Raw genomic sequence first — 13152 nt, 5'->3', positions numbered from 1 at the left:
GAGTTGTTTTTCTGGAAGATTTTTGTTTTTATTTTAACAAACTATTATAAAATTGGATGCTCCGTTCCCATTGCTTTGTTGTTCATATACACAGATACATTAAATATCAATACCGTAAATTAAAAAATACAATATCTGTTCGTAATATACTCGTTTTATAGATATATCATGCCAAGGATTTTTCCGGTTGAATTTTGGTCGCCCGAGGCTCGATTCGCCGATTTAGCCGATATGTTTTCCTATGCTCCCTCATATGGATAGACTCAAAAAAGCATAAACACTGATGAGCGCTAATTTGCATAGTATACGTATATGTTTATATTTCTTGAAATTTCGCTTCTAGATCCAATATTACGGGAATGCTTTATTCTTACTCGTTTACTCTTTAAATATTTGTAGTAATTTGTTGGCTGCAATTTCTCGCTATGTCTACAAGCTTTGTCTAAATCGCTGATAAAGTTCTTTAGGATTATATATTTGCTGTTGTCGCCGCTGCTGCTCTTGATGTTGATTTTTGTAGTATACTTCGTTTCACCCCCTCGTTCAATGCTAAACTTAAAATATACACGAAGAACTAAGAACTAAACTAGAAAAAATCGTTACAAAATTAGCCCAGAACTATACAAAAACGCTTTTAGCGCTTGCCTCCCTCTCACATTCGTTCCTCTAACGCAGATCAATTGCAAAAAAATATTGTACATACTGCTAATTAATTGCCAAAATAATATAAAGCGACAATAGACTTATTGTCGAAGGGCTTGGAATGTCTCCTACTTCGAAAAAAGACTGATACAAGATTCGAAGCCCGATTGAGGGATCAAAAAAACAATCTCAATGTGCCGCCTGTGTTATTTTCGCATTTACAATCGCGATATATATACTCTGACACTAACCCAGCTGTCAAGATCCCGCGATCTACTTGGGCAACTCATAGATCTGGACGGGCAGCGCCTTGGGCGTGATAATCTCATCCTCGAAGTCCTCGTCATCACCGTGGATGGCATAGTCGCCGCCATTGTGCTCCCCCTCGAACTCGTTGGGCACGATCTCCACGTCGCTGGGCCGCGAGGTGCTGCGTGATCCTCCGCCCGAGTCGCTGCCGTGCCGATTGGATCTCGTCTTGGTCGACTTGCTCACGAAGTCGCGCAGCATGTGCGAGTACAGGATGTCGTCCAGGTAGTACATGGTGCCCAAGTTGTATACGAACACTTCACTCTCCGTAATCTGGGCATTATTGACGCTGGTATAGTTGCTACCCGGGTTACGGGTGATCTTAATGTGGCCTCCGCCGATCGTCTCAAAGACCTCATTGTCGCGCAGATCCCGGTTATACAGTCGTCCCTTAACGAAGTGGTTCAGCAGCATTTTCACGCCGCGCTGTGAGGCCTAGAAGTATCTTGTTATCCCTACTCCACGGTGGACAATATATTCCGCACTCACCATGACCTCATCTGATAGCTTGTCAAATCCTAGCTTCTCGAAGGCTCGATCCTCTGGCACAAAGAATGTGTAATTGGCGCCGGAAATGTGGGGAGCAATCTCGGCACTGTTCAGATATCTTTTTGGGAAGTTTTTTTTTATTAATTTTATTTATTTAAAATTCGAATTTTTACCTGGTTATCTGGGTAAATCGTGGATCTCTCTCCAAGGCCAAAAATGAATGGGAAAGGAACTGTGCTCCAAACCAGGGGAATGCCAGCAACGGAGGTGTTTCCTTATCCTTGTGCATCTAAAAGAATCGGAATAGTTGAAATAGAATACGTAATTTAATCTTGAATAATTTGAATAAATTTTAGCCAGTGCAGATTAGGCATAATCAGCTTACCTGGTGCAATTTGGAGACGACAGCTTCCGTGACGAAGAGCACCTCGGAGATAATGAACACCTGATTGCCATTGGAGAGGTTGTAGTCGGACATAATGCTCACATTATTCACCGTGGGGGTGGCTATCGAACGAGGCAAGGGCCACATGCCGTTGTCATAAATTGAATTTGGGAATATTATTTATGGGAGCCACTTACGTTGGCCGTGGAAGACGACATCCTCGCCACCCATGGTGGTCACGACCACCTCGTCCATGTTCCGAACATCGGCCAGCCGCAGGGGACGCTGCATGGGCAGGAAATGGTTCCTAAGCACCGACTCGGTGAATTCCGGCACGGAAAACGGATAGAATCCCCAGTCGATGGGATGCCAGCGCTGGAAGGCGTTGTCTGACGGAATCAGCACCGTATACGCGTTGTCGTCCATGATGCGGGTCAGATTGCTCTTGGAGAGGAAGTGCTGGAAGACCTTGGTGCCGGTCTTCATGTTTGCCAAAAAGGACATCAGCGGACTGGCCTTCGACTCCTTGATAACGGGCTCCACCTTTGCATGTGCATTTGTAATGTTCGGCTGCTCCAGCGGCTGAGGGTCGTTGTAGCGGCTGCAGGATGCACAGGGAAAAAATGGTTATCACATCTCAAGTTATGTAACTAAATTTCTAGTATTTTTTATTCGAGAAAAATCTGCATTTTTTAAGCTACCAAAAGAAATATTTGTCATTTTCTTAAATGGAAAATCATGCACCGAATCGTTTTATGTGCGACGAATATTCAGTGGATGATTATGGGAATGTGCTGGAACTAGGTCCACAGATTGAGATTGAGATGGCCTCGGTTAGCATTGCGGAAGAGGAAACCCTCAAAAGTTGGAGTGTGTGTGTGTGTGGGGAAAGTTGGACCAGCGAAAACTTTGTTTGCCGCCTGATAAATTTCGCATGAGTGCACTTTTGACCGCAAACAAACTAGGACTAGGAATTCAGCAGAAGTGCTCTACAGTGGTTTTAGCATAGGATAGGTTTAACAAATTTAATAAAATCCCTTGGTTCTCAAATGTTGTCAATATGTATCTATTTAAAACATTTTTTATAAGCGGACTTTAAATAAATGAACCTACTATGAAATGGACACGTTTATGGCATAGTTTCAGCCCACTGTGCTGGAAAGGGTGCCGGTGGCCTTACTCACTTGTTCGTTTCCTGGATATTGCGCTTGGAGTAGGGCGACTTCCTATCGCCCAAATAACCATCAATTGCAATGGCCATAAGGTTCTCATTGATACGCAGCTTGTGGAGTATTTGCTGGCCATTGAGTAGCCAAACATTGTTGTGGGATTTTTCCAATTTACGAAAAACGATTTTGTGTCCGTTCCCATTGCCGAAGGACTCCTCCTCCTCCTTGCTGTTACCATTACCATTGTAGCTGTCGAAGATTTTCCCAGGCACCACATGCTCCAACATGAACTCCTTCAGCCGTGGCTTCTCAATGCTCCGCACATCGATTTTGGGCACAATCAACGTGTACGGCAAGTCTGTCCGGATCATGTCCACCGGAATCGCACATGCAAAGGAGACGGAGGGTTAGTTACCCAGTTACCCAGGGAATTGCTCGCTTAAAAATGTAAACTGTTTTCGTTTCATTTACGGCTAAGTGCTGTGCTCACCACACCTGAATCCCTCACCTGTCTGCATGCTAATCAAGTAATTAACTTTGGCCCCTGCCGCGAGTACATAATTTTTTTTTTTTATATTTGGTGGGTGTGTAGGCGGCGGAAATTCGTAGCGGCGTTGTGGACTGTTATGTTCGCAGTTAGCTAACATAACTAATTTCAATGATTCTTAATTACTATGTCTGGTATTCACTTAAATGGTATTACAAGTATAAAAACCATACACAAATTTTACCATTAAGCATTTTAAGCAGTCAGCAGCATTTTTATTAGTAAATTCTACTTTATAGTTAATTTTTTTATTTTTACAGCGCGTATGAAATATAATTTTTTTTATTATTTCTTGTCGTATTAGAAAAATGCTTTTCGGCAATAAATATATAAGTGGCATTTTATTTTTCATATTTTTTTGTAAAATGAAACAATAAATGTTGAACAAAACTATGTTCGATGTTTTCTTATTTTTTTCTTCCTTCGTTATTAATTTTAATCTCATTTAAAATTTTTTATTAAACAATTACTAATCGTCAGCTTCGGCTTTTCTTTTTGTTCTTTTATTTTCCATATCTTAACCCAAATGGAAATGGAAAAAATGGGGTATATTGGATTCGGTGAAAAGTATATAGAAGGGTGTCAAGTGTTTTCCGACCGTATAAAGTATATAATGTTACTCAGGAATACTGCAATAAACTGACAATTCAAGCTTTCTACAAATTGGTGAATATGTCTGACCGCGCTTGGTCTAAGGTTTTGCATAAATGTAAATGAGCTTTTTATTTGCCTAAAAGTATCCAGCCATGTCAAATTTCAATTCCACCATTCAGTTTCACGGAGTAATGGGTATCTGATAGTTGACAATACTATCGCGGTGTCTCTTGTTTTTGTTTATGATCAACATTTGGACAGCTGAACGAAGTAATTTGTCAACGTCACGCATTTCCATTTTGCTGCTTTCGGGAGTTTTCCAGGCTATCTGGAAGTCAGTTGCGCCATGTCCTGCCTCAAGAGCATTCTGCAGCTGCTGCAAGTGCTGACAACGCTTTCGGGCTGCAACATTTACAGATACGTCGAAGGCAGGCGTGTATTCAAAGTGAACCCGAAGATTAATTTTCTGGTGGGGGCGGTGCACAGATTCTGGCTGAGGCCATATCTGGTGACGACCCTTCTGATGCACGTCATATTCTGGCTGGCGGAGTTTCGCAATGGACTGACGGATCTAACGCCTGGGAGTGAGAGGCCACTTAAGCTCATTTACAGAATAGGACTGACAGTCGCCAAATATCAGAATGTTTTCATCAGCACGGGAATTGCCTATCACTACAGGTAGAGTTTGATGTTGAAGCCAAACAAAATGGAAATGAGAATGTCTAATTATAATTCTATGATTGTGATGGATTTACTTTGAAAAGCATTAAAGTATTGTTAATTATCTCCCAATTACAGGCATCATCAGAAGCTAATGCGACAGGTTCTGAACGAATTCATAAGGATCTATTATAGCTACGAGAGAATTTGTGGTAAGGTGCCGAAAATTAACTGGCTTCTTTTTGGCATCCAGGCCTATAGAGCATGTGTCGCTTCGATGGTTCCGTTTATTAGAAACCAAATATTGGGTCTGGGCATCAACCCAAATGTTGACATATTACTGGGACTGTCTGCAGTAATCTTTGTGTGCATTCAGCCGCTGCTGTTGTCACTGGTGGTCTACTTGGGCATCATGCTACTCTATGCCTGCTACGACATCCAACTGCCTCACAATCGAAGGAAATCATTCCAGCTCTTCGTCTTCTACAGACAGCTCATCAGACTTAGGTACACATTCGACTGCTTGGTCAGGTCCTTTGTGTGGGCGGCTTTAGCGCAGAACTTTTTCATCTTCATAGCCAACTTTCACTTGATCCTGTACGATCAGCAATCAGCCAAACACTTTGGTGTGAGTCTGCTCAGCGCCTTCATATGTCCGGTAGCCCTGCTCCACATAAATGTGACCATTAGCTCCATCGAGAAAAAATTCGGTCAATTTAAAGCGAGCTACAAACCTCAGCGACAGGTGAGCAAGAACTTTCCCAATCTTTTTAACAACAAAATAAAATAGGTATTGACATTTTATTTGCCAGACACAAGTGCTGTGGCTCTACATGCACGTGGTGAGAGCGACTGTGGATAAAAGTGGCTTTAATGCCTTTAGCCTGGATAGGGGACACATTCTAGAAATGCTGAGACTGGGATGGTCCTTCGCCATGTTCACAAATGCCATGTTGCTCAACAGCACCGCCAGGCTTAAGCATTTCCAGACTGTTAACTATAAAAAATTGTTGTAGCTTACTAAGTTAATCCTTAACAAGCGAAATACTCTAAGGATTTTAATAATCAAAAATCAGTTGATAATATTTAATGAATGATATTTGTTCTGTACTCTAATTATTAATGTCGCCTAAGAATATCTACATATCTATATATTTATATTATATTATTATATTATATTATATTATCTATATTTCCTAAGAAGTTAAATACTCTAAGCTTTGTAATATTCAAAAATCATTTGAAACCATTAAATGAATGATATTTGTTCTGTACCCCAATCAATTATATTGCATAATAATATCCACTGTTTAGGATTGTATGTCTCTTAAGTTTCCCATGATGGAAACTCACCTGGTAGCGGCTTGTAGCCGTACAACTCGAGGACGGGAAAGCCATCGTCGATGAACCGGTAGACCTGCTGCCACTTTTCGTCTTCCTGGTTAACGCGTTGCAGGATGGCCAAGTCGGGCAGCACTTTGGCCTCAATCAGCTTGGCATTCTTCAGGCTGGCATCGATTCCGGTTGACGTTGTGGATGCTGCAGTTGCTGCTGTTGCATCTGCAGCAGTGGCTGAGGCAGCAGCAACATGGGCAATCGGCAGCAGCGACAGCAACACAAGTGTTGCTACCGGCACTTGCAACATTTTGCGCGACATTCAAGATTCGTTTGCTGTTTTATTATATTTCGTGTGCCTCTGTTCTTGCTCGTTAGGGAACTGAGAAATTATTTTTAATTGCTAGCACTTTTGGAGAGTTTTCGTTAGTTGTTTTCTTTGAGTTGTGTTGGTTTGGGTTGTAGCCACTTGTTCTTCAGTTTCAGTTTTGATAGTTTTACGGTACCACGAGTTTATTCATTTTTTGTTGTTTACAAACTTGTTTTCGGCGAGAGAAGCTTTACATAATTTTCAAGTGCTGGAAGAAGAGGCGGTGATTTTGATTAGTTTGCAAACTTTTAACTTATTGAAATTCCAGGCGTCGTCTGTGCGACTAAATGCGGGTATTCAAGTGATTTGTATGCAAATCGCATCGCGTTTTTCGCCATTCTATAAATACGAATATCTATATCTATGCGGCTATACATATATAAAAAAAAGAATAGATTGACTGAGTTCATCACGCTGCGATTTGCATTCGCTGATTGAGATTGCAGTCTGGGGAAAACCCGAAAAGGGCGGCACTTTTGCGACGAGATCCCAGCCAGATGATGGGTATCAGGAATTGTTGAATTTGCACACATCTAGTCATGATTGGCCCTCTCCCATTCTATTCTTATTTTGCATATGAATCGTGGCTGTCTAACAAACCATAATGTGCGACAATTTGTTTATTTGCTGACCTCTGCGCTCAAATCTGATCGCATACAAGGCTGTTCACTTAGCGGCATGTGCACACAGATACGGATACGTGTATCTGTATCTGGCAGATAGTATGTGAAGAAAGTAAATTAATGTCAATTAAAGTTGACAAAACTAGACGGCAAACTACGGCGTAAATAAGTCCACAGATAAGAACTGCGACAAACACCAATCATATTGAGTCAAAGAAAAACTCCCAATTTAATTTAATTTTTTCCGCCGAATCCGAAATATTTCCCTAAGCTCAAACACGTTTAAATATGCGTTGCCATTAAGTGATTTGTTATTTCTTTTTTTTTTTGCTCTAGCTTAGCACCTTTGGCGCGCATTTCCAAGCCAAACTGAACCGCACCGATTCCCGATCCGAACTATACTGTGAGTCCAAGGGGTGGTCAAGTCGCCCGACTGGAAGACCGGAGCAAAAGCCTGAGACAACAGAAAAGTCGGGCGGGAAGCAGAGGAAAACGGGCTCAGAGCTGCCCGGTGGCAAATCGGATGGGAACCTGTTTCTGCGATGCTAAGTATATCCACAAAGGACATGGTAAAGTTTTTAAAAGCGTGTATCGAAGTGTGTCAAATACAGAAGAGTCATGATTAAATGAAAATATATTTAAACTTCAAGAAAAGAAAATACATTAAGAAGTGTTGAATATTATTAAAATTTATAAAATTCACTTTGAAAGAGCCTCAATTATACCAAATTTATATTTGACATATCGAAAGCGACCCGAATATCGCATTATGCAAATTTTTTAATATCGATCCATTTTAAAAGTTTTCCCAGGCCGAGCCGATGAATACAATTTCCATTTTATTTAAATTCCCTGTGCATTTGCCACCGGGCATTTATCACTTATCACAAACGCTCATTATTCATGATTATGCTTTGGCTTTTGTGCAAAATTGTGCAACTACCGCCGCAGTCCCGGCTCACATGGACTACTGGGTGTCTGGTCTGTCAGAGGTTCCCCATTATTGCGGAACTCCCCACCATCGCTCCCAGTACCATTCTCAAGCCCAATCCCAGTCCCAGTCCCAGTCCCGTTCCCATTTCATTTGCACAGTGAGCGAAAATACTATATTTAAGCATAATCTTGTGTATTTCAGCAAATTTATGTATTCCCGATGGCATTCAAAAAGCCTAAAAACTTAGGGTTAGCATATAAGATTTATGACTTTTCTTTTCTTGGAGCTTTACTTTCCAGCATTACTTGCTCATTCAGTTCGATGGCCTACATTTTGCCAACCGTTTCTCTCAGTGCATTCCCCGTCTGGGCACCGCCAGCAATTGCTGTGATTGTGCTGACGAGGTTTTGTGGCCGAGCTGTAGCTGTAGCATAAACCGACTGACTGCTGCACTATATAAATGTTGTCTTGCCCTGTTACAACTTTGTATTTTTGGCTTCTTTCCGAACCGCCTTTGTGTGTGTGTGTGTGTGTGTGTGCGAGTGCCTGTGTGGATTTTAATGAGAGTCTCGTGCAGGTCTTTCCATTGTTGGAAGCTGACTCTGCCGGCCGACGGTATTGTAATTGATATTATTGTCAACCGGAGGGTTTATTTATACTTTAAGTCGGCTTTTAATAAGCAGCACTATAGCTGCTCCAATGCATTTCGTATGCGAGAAGGGAGCGCACCGATTTTGTCTTCATTGAAAGTCTTGCCTTTATTGGACGATTTTTTGAATGTTTTCGTAAATATGTGGAAATTGCGTTTCCTTTAAAGGTTAAGGAGAAGTAAAAGTGAGTTCATACAAAAATAAATAGTTTCATGAAGTTTACTACAAGTAATTATACCTATTCGTGGAAGTTGGCAAAATGGTAAACAATTGGAATCCCTTTTTAAGCAAACAATAGACTTTCAAATGTCGATGACTACTGAAAAGTGGGTGATGATACATCATTAGGTTTTAAACTAACTGCATCAATCACAATCTGTTTGAGGAACTGCATCGACAATTAAATTAAATGTCGGACATTTCCCAGCGCTTAAGTGCCAGACTGAACTTTCAATCAAGTTGTATGAACTATTTAAAAGATTACCCCTGAAAGGTGAACTTAAACGACTTGTAATTATTGGCATCTTCGGGATAGTTTCCAGATAACTTCTCTGACATAAACACAAGCTTACCCTGACTTGCTTTTTAATTACTTTTCCACGTAAAGCTTGCCAACTGAGCTCGTCCTTTTTGTACGCTACGTTCTTGTATGATTAAAAAATTCTTGGAAAACAATCTTCATAGTTTTTAACCGGGGAAAAGCCGGTAAATCAAGCCAAGCACGCACACACTTGTTATTAGGGGAAACGGAAATGAAAATGGAAGGGCGCAGGGTGCTGGGAAAACTCAGTTGCCGAATTTGTGTATACGAAAACCGGAAGGACGTGGATTGTAGTTTGTTGTAGTGATAGTGGCAGTGATAGTAGTAGTAGTAGTAGTAGTACTACGACGCATACTACACAATACTACCGTGACCAAGAGCAACAAAACAGCAGCAGCAGTAACAGCCGCAGTAGCAGGAACAGCAGCAGAGTCCAGAGTGCAAACCAATTGAAATTAATTTGCATAATATAAGTGTGGACATTCAGCAATAGAATGGAACCGAATCCACTTTCCACCCGCCCACTTTCGCCCCGATGCACAGGCCGCTAATTCTGGGATTATTCACAGTTTATTGCACTTAGTTTTCTTGCACAAATGTTCTTGCTCCCCAAACAGTTTTCCTCGTTCGACCTCACATTTTCTGCGCCTTTCTTTTCACATTTTCATTGAGCATTCGGCGTTAATTGGATTGCTTTCGGTTTTATTAGTGGCTTGTTTAAATTTTCATTGCAATTTTTAGCCAGTACTAGTTTCACTGAACTTTACTTTTCCGCTCTACGCAGCTCGCGCGTTGCTCTTTTGGCAAATGTTGCGTCTGTTGTGCCGGAAAATTGACTACGGATTGAGAGCTTTCGTCTTGGTTGCGTCGCTTCTCTGTGCTTTTTGGTCTCCTTGGTAATGGCCTAGGGTTGCCAGGTTTCCTATACTAATTTCTAATATATTTTTAACTTTAATTTTGAAGGAATGGTAATCAAACAAATAGTAAAAGGGAGCAGTTAAATTTATTCAACTTCTTCAGAACCCTAACTTGCGTATTTTATAAAGGTAGCCAATGAAATGTTATGTCTCGGTTAAACGTTCATAAGCTCAAAAGTTTAAATTTAGGCTTAAAGCTTATACTTGCAGCTGAGAAACGAACCAAGTAAGAGGTTTTACATATTACGTATACGATCTGTAAGCTATTTTCTTTACTGTAAATGTTAATGAAAAGTGTAACCAAAGACACTAGACACTAGTTATTATAGTGTCTTTGGTGTAACCGTATATTAGCTACAATAACTGGACAAATTTAAGGAAATGTTGCGACTTAATAAAACTATTTGCTAACGCTGAATTGACGGGGGATCATATTTATTTTTTTAAATACTAACGAAGTTTAAAACCTTGAACGCCAGTTACAAATTCAAAAAATAGAACATATATTCGTTCCTAATGTTAAAAACCAAGTTAAAAAAAGTATCAAATACATTTTTCTATGCTTGACCGCACTTTGTTCGTCTTCCATTCCGACGTAACTATATTATTGAATTAATCAAGCATACGCCTTGTGGACCACACACGCACACAGGTGGGATAACAAGACATTAACACATTGAACAACACTTGGCTGGCAATTATTAACACATTAACAGGTCGCTATTTGGCTGATTTATTTGCACAATTCATAATTATAATATGCAGGCTTTACTGGTAGGCGACACGTGACAATAAAAACAATACATAAAATATGTCCCTACCATTTGTTTGTGTAGTGAAAGCAAAAAACAATGAATACGTAATAGGAAAAAAGTACGAATGGCGCCCATACAACAACAGTATTAAATGTCAAATTAATTTTCATGCCATTAAATGCAGCAAGTGCCACCGAAAGCAAATATAAACAAACCAAATATAGAACAATCAAAAGCAAGGACGTCCAATCAATGCGACCGATTCAAGGTTTTTCCAAACAACAAGAAAGCGGGCAAAAAGTGGAGAAAAACACAGTGCACAAATGAAAGCAAAATACGAACCCAAAAAATGTGCATAAATATGCCGCAGAGCTTAGGAAGCCACAGGCTTAAAGTCTTAGGATTCGTCTGAGGAGTGCACACATGGGCAACGAATAAATATGGCTGTACCATTTATCCTTACGAGAGTTTCCACTTCGCAGCGAGAGTCGTTCTTTTATTTGGCAACATGTATTTACATAGATTTACATTGAAAACACTTTAAATGCCAGGCAATCAACACTGGCCGGCGTGGAGGTCCTGGGCCCAGGATCACAGCCCGATTGTCCTGTCCGAAACATGGTTAAATGACATGAAAGACCGATGCCCCTTGGCCAAAAACAAAAGTGCATCGAGGTCGACCGAACGAACACATACATAAATACTGTACGTATGTACAGTAAAGCAAACTTTGTGGTTAAAACTAAAGTGGCCTTTTTACCATTCAACAAATACAAAAAAGCACAGAGAATACAAAAACAAAAGTGCCAAAGAAGGGGGCTTCGAAAAATGTCCGAAAAGTTGAATGGAGAAAGAATTTTATTGCCGCTCATCTGCATTTGGCCACAGTTCTTACAGTTTTGGCCTCTTTTTTAATATTTCAACACAATTTCTGCATCGCATGGCAATGGCAATGGCTTTGGCCACCAGGAGCAGAATCCTGAGGACTTTGGTCTTTGGTCCGCTTTGCGGTAATTTATGCATGCTGTTTGCCTCTCCTCTCGACTGTTGACTTTTGTCGGTTATAAAATAAATAAAAGATGTCACAAAAATGCTTTGACATACCTGTGCCCCAGCACAATAAATACAAATTTACTTGACTTCAAAGACGCTGCAGCTAAGCCTAAATGCGACACACTAACTACGAAGCAACTTAAATAAGAAATAAAAAATTTTGAAGAATAAGCACAGCTCAATTATTATTAGTTTTTAGATGTATTTAAGTGGGACTTAAAAAAAACGTACCCTATTTGTTTATTTTAGAAAAACCTCTAAAAAACCTCCTAAAAAATCTCTTATCTTTTATTATTGTAACTATGAAGTAATTGTTATTATCCATTATTTATTATCTATTTTTACCAGTTTGCTGTGCTAATTCTCAGTGAGAACTGCTCAACGCTTTGGTGCCATCCTTTTCCGTATTAACTGACATTATCACCAGTAGGCCATGTTCCAAGGCCATTTTAGATGTCCTTCAGTTGGCTTTATTTTGGGGTGGCGACTAACTCAGCGTGGGTCTTATCACTGAATTGGCAGTTAGACTTAATTGAATATTCAAATGGGTGCTGGCTAGCACATGAAAGAGCTCATTGGAACTGATGAACCGCTTCTCCCGTTTGGTTTCATTTAAAGCGAAGAACTTTTTGTTTGGACTTGAATAAAGAAATATAGTATAGCACTTTAAAATGTACAAGCAAAAAAGGTGCTGTTTATTCAATTCATATTGGTGAAATTTTAAGCAAGGCGTTCATGCAAACTATGACTGTCGCTATTAAATAATGTATGGCGAAAAAACAGGTCGCTTAAGTATGGAAAATTTACACAAATAATTAACATAATATGGTCATGTATTGTGGCCTTTGAGAGTGTCCGAGTGAAAAAGTGCATTTTAATTGCGAAATGTACGATTAATTTCAAGCGCACATTGCACATTAGTTGTTGACTTATGCAACACTTTGGCAAGTGGTGTTTGTATCCGGCACTCGTCAAATAAAATAACTAAATTCAAAAAGGAGTATGTATCAGGAAGGAGAATTGTTTTTATTATTCTAAAACTGAATCGATTCAAATTACGTTTGGTTTTAAAATGGCAATCTGCTATTCTGATCAATTTTCAAAGCGCATGAATACGCCGCTAGGTGGAGCTATACTTTCAATTCTTGTTATATATATTCTGGTTGAATGACGAGTTTG

At 40.0% G+C, this 13152-nt stretch overlaps 2 protein-coding genes across 5 annotated transcripts; one reads left to right on the top strand and one right to left on the bottom strand.

Annotated features, from left to right (window-relative positions):
- Positions 1-3: 3 nt before the first annotated feature.
- On the bottom strand, positions 4-10084 carry LOC6614527. Of its 4 annotated transcripts, none has more exons than XM_002038922.2 (8): positions 10016-10084; positions 6149-6708; positions 3010-3352; positions 2023-2426; positions 1826-1947; positions 1614-1729; positions 1441-1558; positions 4-1386 (listed from the first exon to the last, which is right to left on the bottom strand). In XM_002038922.2, the coding sequence occupies exons 2-8, from the start codon at positions 6450-6452 to the stop codon at positions 916-918; spliced, it is 1878 nt and encodes a 625-aa protein (XP_002038958.1). In that variant the 5' UTR covers positions 6453-6708; positions 10016-10084; the 3' UTR covers positions 4-915. The 4 variants fall into 4 exon arrangements, with proteins under 4 accessions (XP_002038958.1, XP_032582715.1, XP_032582799.1 ...); XM_032726824.1 differs by having other exon boundaries at positions 10011-10083; XM_032726908.1 differs by having other exon boundaries at positions 9886-10052.
- LOC6614528 lies at positions 4482-5905 on the top strand. Its single transcript, XM_032726977.1, has 3 exons — positions 4482-4813; positions 4934-5540; positions 5608-5905. Exons 1-3 carry the CDS (start codon positions 4482-4484, stop codon positions 5809-5811), a joined length of 1143 nt encoding a protein of 380 aa, XP_032582868.1. The 3' UTR covers positions 5812-5905.
- Positions 10085-13152: the final 3068 nt, after the last annotated feature.

Source organism: Drosophila sechellia, chromosome 2L (assembly GCF_004382195.2).
Source record: "Drosophila sechellia strain sech25 chromosome 2L, ASM438219v1, whole genome shotgun sequence".
NCBI lineage: Eukaryota > Metazoa > Arthropoda > Insecta > Diptera > Drosophilidae > Drosophila > Drosophila sechellia.
The sequence above is the reverse complement of the archived record's forward strand: the minus strand, read 5'-3'. Positions and strand labels throughout refer to the sequence as shown.